At 47.3% G+C, this 8,341-nt stretch overlaps 1 protein-coding gene and 1 long non-coding RNA gene across 3 annotated transcripts in view; one reads left to right on the top strand and one right to left on the bottom strand.

The window, feature by feature from the left end:
* Positions 1–3,321, top strand: part of LOC307271038 (E3 ubiquitin-protein ligase RNF31-like) — a gene marked incomplete at its 5' end in the record, with an annotated part of 14,077 nt that extends 10,756 nt beyond the window's left edge. Inside the window, 2 exons of the mRNA XM_080054916.1 lie at positions 1,414–1,582; positions 3,195–3,321. Of these exons, the coding sequence (XP_079911042.1) occupies positions 1,414–1,582; positions 3,195–3,314 (289 nt within the window). The remainder of the gene's footprint in view (positions 1–1,413; positions 1,583–3,194) is intronic.
* A 3,085-nt stretch (positions 3,322–6,406) lies between these two features.
* LOC307271040 lies at positions 6,407–7,954 on the bottom strand. Of its 2 annotated transcripts, none has more exons than XR_013845584.1 (4): positions 7,818–7,954; positions 7,578–7,720; positions 7,061–7,110; positions 6,407–6,469 (listed from the first exon to the last, which is right to left on the bottom strand). It is a non-coding gene; the product is annotated as an uncharacterized lncRNA (long non-coding RNA). The 2 variants fall into 2 exon arrangements; XR_013845585.1 differs by having other exon boundaries at positions 7,803–7,941.
* Between the last annotated feature and the right edge of the window lie 387 nt (positions 7,955–8,341).

Genomic DNA, 8,341 nt, shown 5'->3' with positions numbered 1-8,341 from the left:
GGGTCATCGTCTGCTCGCTTGGCTCTGGCTGATACGCATATTCTTGGGTATCATCAGACTCTTCCTCGGACACAGCACTTTCAGTATTGTAGAGGCGCTGGTATTTCGTATGCCTGCCTGTCTAAATAATATTTAAAAATATATCCCCCCTAAAAAAAAACTAAAAAAAAAAAAAACGGGAGGACGGGTCCCGCGGCCAATTTCCGGTACTCCCGGACTGACTCATTTCACGGGAATCCCGAAATCCCGGGACCCGTCCAGCAACCCTAGTGTCAAACTCATTTTGGTTCGAGGGCCACATACAGCCTCTCTGATCTCAAGTGGGCCGGACCAGTAGAATAACGTACATATGTCAACTCCAAATCCCTAGCTTTGTTTTTCAGTTATATGCTTTATAACTCAGCCTACATATGTAACCTACATTATCACAGATCACAAGGGATCTCTGTACCCCCCAGGAAATGTCTTAGTAAAGGTTGCTGCTGGCCATGGGAATAGGAGGTGCGGCGCTTTGGGGGTATTTTGCTCAAAGAAGCCAATACGCACTAATGAAATAATTTATTTGAATACACAAATACAACAGGCACTGACCTTACAGTTGTCCAATTTTGTTTACTAGTCTATATGTACAGGGACACATTTTGTGCAAACATGCAGACAGTACAAAACACAAGTGCAACTTCTACTGTTTTGATTGATTTTTAAATACAGGTTGTTTGTTTTGGAATTCGTTTTTCCCAATTTAGAACATAACAATAAAGCAGCATGGAAGATTAGGAAATAAATCTACACTAGCATGCTCCTGCTCGTTTCGCGCGCACAGACACACCGCGCTTGCTAGTACATTAATTGTTCAGCACTAAAAATAAAAATTGTTTTATTTTTATTTTTATTCTTTGGTTTTTGGAGGAAAGCGCTGGAGGAAACATTAATAGCGGTGAAGCAAGATTACCATTTCCCACGTTGCTAAAATGTGCTTTTTTTATTTTGGCTGGAGTGAGCATTTTGGTTATTTGTTTAAACATTCATAACTCCTCTCAGGAATGGGCTACAGACTTACTTTGTTTTTTAAATGCTCAGAAATGTGTGCTCTACAAGTCGCGGGCCGGATTAAATCATCTCGCGGGCCTAACCCGGCCGTATGTTTGCCACCACTGGTCTAAACAGACACAAATACAACAGGCTCTAAACACACACACACTCTAAACAGACAGTCTCTCTGCAGGTTACCTAACCCTAACCCCAAATACAGCAGGCTCTAAACACACACACTCTAAACAGACACAAATACAACAGGCTCTAAACACACACACACACTCTAAACACACACACTCTAAACAGACACAAATACAACAGGCTCTAAACACACACACACACTCACACACACACTCTAAACAGACAGTCTCCCTGCAGGCTGCACTATAAGGAGTGTCTGGTGGGGCTGGTCCAGCGTTGCCGTGGAGACCCAGCTGTCCTGTTCAGCAGCACAGAGATGATGTCAGAGCTGCAGCGCTGGAGCGTCGCCGTGCCGACCAGACGCCCCGACCAATCAGAGGCCGAGTACGAGACACGCCTACGCTCGGTACGCAGAGAGAGAGAGTCTGGGCTGTGTGTTAACCCTGTTTACAGAGCCTAGGCTGTGTATTAACCCTGTTTACAGAGCCTGGGCTGTGTATTAACCCTGTTTACAGAGCCTAGGCTGTGTATTAACCCTGTTTACAGAGCCTGGGCTGTGTATTAACCCTGTTTACAGAGCCTAGGCTGTGTATTAACCCTGTTTACAGAGCATAGGCTGTGTTAACCCTGTTTACAGAGCCTAGGCTGTGTATTAACCCTGTTTACAGAGCCTGGGCTGTGTATTAACCCTGTTTACAGAGCCTGGGCTGTGTATTAACCCTGTTTACAGAGCCTAGGCTGTGTATTAACCCTGTTTACAGAGCATAGGCTGTGTTAACCCTGTTTACAGAGCCTAGGCTGTGTATTAACCCTGTTTACAGAGCCTGGGCTGTGTATTAACCCTGTTTACAGAGCCTGGGCTGTGTATTAACCCTGTTTACAGAGCCTAGGCTGTGTATTAATCCTGTTTACAGAGCCCGGGCTGTGTATTAACCCTGTTTACAGAGCCTAGGCTGTGTATTAACCCTGTTTACAGAGTCTAGGCTGTGTATTAACCCTGTTTACAGAGCCTAGGCTGTGTATTAACCCTGTTTACAGAGCCTAGGCTGTGTATTAAGCCTGTTTACAGAGCATAGGCTGTGTATTAAGCCTGTTTACAGAGCATAGGCTGTGTGTTAACCCTGTTTACAGAGCATAGGCTGTGTATTAACCCTGTTTACAGAGCCTGGGCTGTGTATTAACCCTGTTTACAGAGCCTGGGCTGTGTATTAACCCTGTTTACAGAGCCTGGGCTGTGTTAACCCTGTTTACAGAGCCTGGGCTGTGTATTAACCCTGTTTACAGAGCCTGGGCTGTGTATTAACCCTGTTTACAGAGCCTAGGCTGGGTATTAACCCTGTTTACAGAGCCTGGGCTGTGTATTAACCCTGTTTACAGAGCCTGGGCTGTGTATTAACCCTGTTTACAGAGCCTGGGCTGTGTATTAACCCTGTTTACAGAGCCTGGGCTGTGTATTAACCCTGTTTACAGAGCCTGGGCTGTGTATTAACCCTGTTTACAGAGCCTGGGCTGTGTATTAACCCTGTTTACAGAGCCTGGGCTGTGTATTAACCCTGTTTACAGAGCCTGGGCTGTGTATTAACCCTGTTTACAGAGCCTAGGCTGTGTATTAACACTGTGTTTACAGAGCCTAGGCTGTGTATTAACCCTGTTTACAGAGCCTAGGCTGTGTATTAACGCAGTTTACAGAGCCTGGGCTGTGTATTTGTGGGGCGACTGTGGCTCAGTTGGTAGAGCGGGTCGGCCGATGATCAAAGGGTTGGAGGTTCGATCCCCGCCCTGCCACCTGTGTCATGGTTGTTGTGTCCTTGGGCAAGACACTTCACCCACCTTGCCTCGTGTGAATGTCGATAGTTAGCCTGCTATCGGTGTATGAATTTGTGTGTGAATGGTAACGTGTAAATGGGAACAGGTCTCCCTTGCAAAAGAGTCTTCGGACTCAATGGGATTTACCTGTATAAATAAAGGTATTAACCCTGTTTACAGAGCCTAGGCTAACATGTGCTTTCTCTCCTCAGATTCTGGTCAGCAGTGTTCCCCTGAGCAGGAGTCTCTCTCCAGTCAGACGGCCTGACGACCTTTACCCTCTGAGCTGTGGAGTGACAGCTGCAGCTCCCCCCCCTCCCCTGCTGCTCTGACCCCCCCCCCCTCCCCTGCTGCTCTGACCCCCCCCCCCTGCTCTGACCCCCCCCTCCCCTGCTGCTCTGACCCCCCCCCCCTGCTCTGACCCCCCCCCTCCCCTGCTGCTCTGACCCCCCCCCCTGCTGCTGTGACCCCCCCTGCTGCTCTGACCCCCCCCCCCCCCCTCCCGCTGTGACCCCCCCTCCTCACCAACCGACCTATCAGCTCGCAGAGATCTGTGGACTAAAGAGGACGCAGCATTCTGAGGCAATAACTTTTATTTTTCTAACTTATTTTAGTTTTTTCCACTTTACCGTGAAAGGAAACATGACCACGCCCCCGTAGTGACATCATAGTGACCTCATCAGACGCCGGCTGCTGATTGGCTGCGGTGGAAACAGCCAGAAGAACAAGTTTAGTTTTTATCGGTTTGACCTTAACGAGCTCCTTCAGTGTTAGTTTGTGTTTTATCAAAGTATTTCTGTGCGACTGTTAGTGTGGAGCCACAAGCCTTTAGTTCTGTCTAAAGCAGGGGTGTCCAAACTACGGCCCGCGGGCCAGAGCAGGGGTGTCCAAACTACGGCCCGCGGGCCAGAGCAGGGGTGTCAAAACTGATTGATTGGCCCGTGGCACATTTTAAAAATATAATGTAATATGGCCCTTTTAATTTTTAAATAATTTAAATGCACTCATTATATTACAGAGAAATATGTCCCATATAAGAAAAAGAGCACCAAGCCCATCCCAGAGGACCCTGCATAATATTTTATTTTAATTAATATTATTATGGAAAATCCATGTGTCTTTCTCCAATAGCTTCTAATTCATCTGACACAGTGTCTCCATTTTTTTTTCATACAAAATTCTTCAGCTTTCAAGCCCTCTCAAAGTGCACCAGATTCATGCATTTCTCTTTAAAAACTTAAATTCTCCCGGGGGGCATACCCCCGGACCCTCCTTGGAGGGGCGGGATCTCGGCTGGCTACTATTTTCACCAAGCTGGACATTGGACACAAAAGCAGAAAACACTGGGTGTATCAATGGCATTTAACAAGAGGGGGAATGTATCTGTTTAATGTGCCGTGAAGAAGGATTACAATTTACGAAGACACTATGAAACTAAACATCAGAGCAGCTACATGTCCTGATAAATGTGTTATTTTTGCTGCCCGGCCCTTCTTAGATTTTTCTGTATGTGGCCCTCAGTGAAAAAAGTTTGGACACCCCTGGTCTAAAGGGTCAGTTAACCCTTCACTCTGTTAACCCCTGGTCTAAAGGGTCAGTTAACCCTTCACTCTGTTTGCACTTCAACTGTGAATAAACTTTCTGGCAAACTAAATCCTATGGGACTGGAACACTCATTGGTTTCCCATTCAAATGCATTTTGTATTAGCACGCTTTAGAGTTTCTTTGTAGATTCACAAGGTTACTAAAGTGTCTTACACGCGAGGGTCCTCCGTACTGTAAAACTAACATGGCGTACTCTCTTAACAGGTTTAGTCAAAACTAATTATTCATACCCCTGGCAAATTGACTTTTATGAAACCAGCTTTTTCTTGATGGAAATGACAGGCTTCTCCCAGAAGATATTAAGACGATGTACAAGAAGCATCATTGTGGAAAAAATGTTCAGCTTTTAACATTTGAACAAATCTGTGAAATTTGCCAGGGGTATGAATAATTTGGGTTTTGACTGTAAATGTTAAGCAAAAAAAATACAGTCAACGAGGCGTCATGTAGGTCCCTTCAGTACTGTTATATAGTCCAGGAAAGGCTGACATCTGTTTAAACTTCCCTAAAATCTCATAACAGATTTTCTCCATATATAAAGTACTAGAGAACTCCATGAGCCACATATCAAAGCAGGGGGCCATCTCCTTATTCCAAACCTTAAGAATATATATTTTTTTTAAGCAATAACCATCTCATACTGGATAGACATTTTTTGAACCGACAGTTTCTCAGACAGAAGTTAGAGGAAATAAACCAACGTTAAAACATTACAAATCCCATGTTTTCTGTTCTATTGAAACTAACTGAACCAAGTCAATGACGTCACTGGAAATAAACAGGCGCCAACTTCTGACTAAGAAATAATTTTATTATAAATCTCCGCCCTCCATGTTCTCCAGTCCCGGACAGACAGACAGTCGGTCAGACAGACAGCAGGTCAGACAGACGGGCGGTCAGACAGACAGGCGGTCAGACAGACAGGCCCCTGTGCAGACAGACAGGCGGTCAGACAGGCTCCCGTGCAGGTCAGACAGACGGGCGGTCAGACAGACAGCTCCCCCTGCTGGAGGAAACAGAGTTCACACTTTAGTTCATTTTGTCATAAAACCCAGAGAGAGAATACAGGGCTCCAGGGGGGAAGGTGTGTATGGAGACAGACGGGCGGACAGACAGACAGCAGGACAGACAGACAGCAGGACAGACAGACAGGTAAAGCCGGTCAGGGCTTGGAGCTGCAGTGGATCAGAGATGCTTCGGTCATTCTTTGTCATGGCGACGCCCCCGTGCTGAGAACTAACTGCTCACGGGGGGACGCTACAATTCGGCCTTTTGTTCACATCATCTCCAGCAGCTTAGCCCCGCCCCTATGAGGTCAGCAGCTTTAGCCCCGCCCCCTAAACACACACAATACACGCTGAAATTACACTCACCTGAGCTGTCCAGGTACGCAGACGTCACTGGGCTCAGTCTCTGGTTCATGCTGAAACATGAAGAAAGGAAAGTGTTAAATCAAACGTCTACTCGTGACTGAGCTGGTGCCATGACGATCCCAAACAACCGCTGTTAGTCCATTATGAGGCTAAATAATGGAGACAGACACGCAGAGAGAGACAGACACACACACACAGAGACAGACACACACACACAGAGAGAGCGACACACACACACACACACAGAGAGACAGACACACAGATGCAGAGATAACATTGAGGTGGATCAGGATACGCTTCAGCTCGGTTATGTCATGGCCCCCCCTCTGTGAACGGTCTGCTGTGGGGGGGCTTCAGTCGGCCTTTTGCTTCATCACTTCCACCGTCATACAAGACAATTTATCTGTCCAGGTAAACACACACCTGTAGGAAGTGAACACACACACCTGTACAGGTAAACACACCTCTACCCGTGTCCTCTTCCTGAAAACGTTTCTGCACAGCGCCGCCTGTTGGAGCAAACAGTCAAACTTTAGTTCATCATTTTGGCATAAATCCCAGAGAGAGAATACAGGGAGACAGACAGACAGCAGGGCAGACAGACAGCAGGGCAGACAGACAGGCAGCAGGACAGACAGACAGACAACAGGGCAGACAGACAGCAGGGCAGACAGACAGACAGCAGGGCAGACAGACAGACAGACAACAGGGAGACAGACAGACAGACAGCAGGGCAGACAGACAGCAGGGCAGACAGACAGACAGACAACAGACAGACAGCAGGGCAGACAGACAGCAGGGCAGACAGACAGCAGGGCAGACAGACAGTAGGGCAGACAGACAGTAGGGCAGACAGACAGTAGGGCAGCAGGACAGACAGGTAAAGGTGGTTCAGGGCTTGGAGCTGCAGTGGATCAGAGATGCTTCGGTCATTCTTTGTCATGGCGACGCCCCCGTGCTGAGAACTAACTGCTCACGGGGGGACGCTACAATTCGGCCTTTTGTTCACATCATCTCCACCAGCTTAGCCCCGCCCCCTACGAGGTCACCAGCTTTAGCCCAGCCCCCTATGAGGTCATCACATCATCTCCAGCACTCACCTGAGCTGTCCAGGTACGCAGACGTCACTGGGCTCAGTCTCTGGTTCATGCTGAAAAAAAAGAAGAACGAAAATGTGTTAAATCAAACGTCTACTTGTGCGATGATGTTCCCCAAGATTCCCGCCAAACAAACGCCGTTAGTTCTTTGTTCATGAGTCTAGATAACGGACAGAGAGAGAGACAGACACACAGAAACAGAGAGACACACACACAGAGAGAAACAGACACACACACACACACACACACACACACACAGACACACAGAGGCAGAGATAACATTGAGGTGGATCAGGATACGCTTCAGCTCGGTTATGTCATGGCCCCCCCTCTGTGAACAGTCTGCTGTGGGGGGGCTTCAGTCGGCCTTTTGCTTCATCACTTCCACATTAATATAGGCGATACATGTACACACACTCTCAAACTACACACACACACACACACACACACACTCTCTCCCTCTCAACCTAAACACACAAACACACGCTCTCTATCAACCTAAACACACCCAGTAGCGTACCGTGGGGTTTCAGTCAGGGCCTTCAGTAGCGAACTCCGACCACCTCTGGCGAAGCGTTTGTCTCCGGTAAAAGCCCTTTACCGGAAAGTTCATCTCTCCGGAGAGGCCCTCATCCCATCTCAGGACTCCGGCTCATGCTGAAGCTGAAACAAGAAGAAAGAAAAGTATTAAATCAAACACGCAGTGAGCTGGCGCCATGTTCCCAAACATTCCCGCCAAACAAACCTTTGTTCCGCTCACCGGTTTAGCTTCAGCAGCCCGGGGATACCGCACGGAGGTCTCTGTTGTTTCATTTAGTTGGTTTAGCTCGAGCATGGACCGATTATATTAAAGTTTGAGCCGCATGCGCTGCCCATATCTCTACTGCTGTGTCCCACTGCCGCCATGTTTCCTTTATACAGCTCTCAGCCAATCACAGCTCGCTATGATTCTTCTTCTCGAGTTTTGTGTCGGTGAGTTACCGCCACGGCGCCGCCTGCCGGAGAGGAGGACACGAGCCTGTTCTGTTGATTTATTATGTTGTATTTATTTCATAGGTCTGTTTATTAATGTATTATTATTTATCTGTTCACTGTGCTGCTGTGGGACTCATTAAAACGCTTCCCTGATCATAAACACAGACACAAACCTCGTTGTTATGAATTGTAAAAATATAATTAAAAAAGTTACTGATATTCACAAATCAGTGAAGGGCTGTGCTGCCTTTACGGGCTTCTCCTAATGTAGGAATTTCGGCCTCGTCGTTTTTTCTCTCTCGTTTTCTA

The sequence above is a fragment of the Ammodytes marinus genome (genome assembly GCF_949987685.1).
Source record: "Ammodytes marinus genome assembly, contig: scaffold_123, whole genome shotgun sequence".
Lineage (NCBI taxonomy): Eukaryota > Metazoa > Chordata > Actinopteri > Uranoscopiformes > Ammodytidae > Ammodytes > Ammodytes marinus.
The sequence above is the reverse complement of the archived record's forward strand: the minus strand, read 5'-3'. Positions and strand labels throughout refer to the sequence as shown.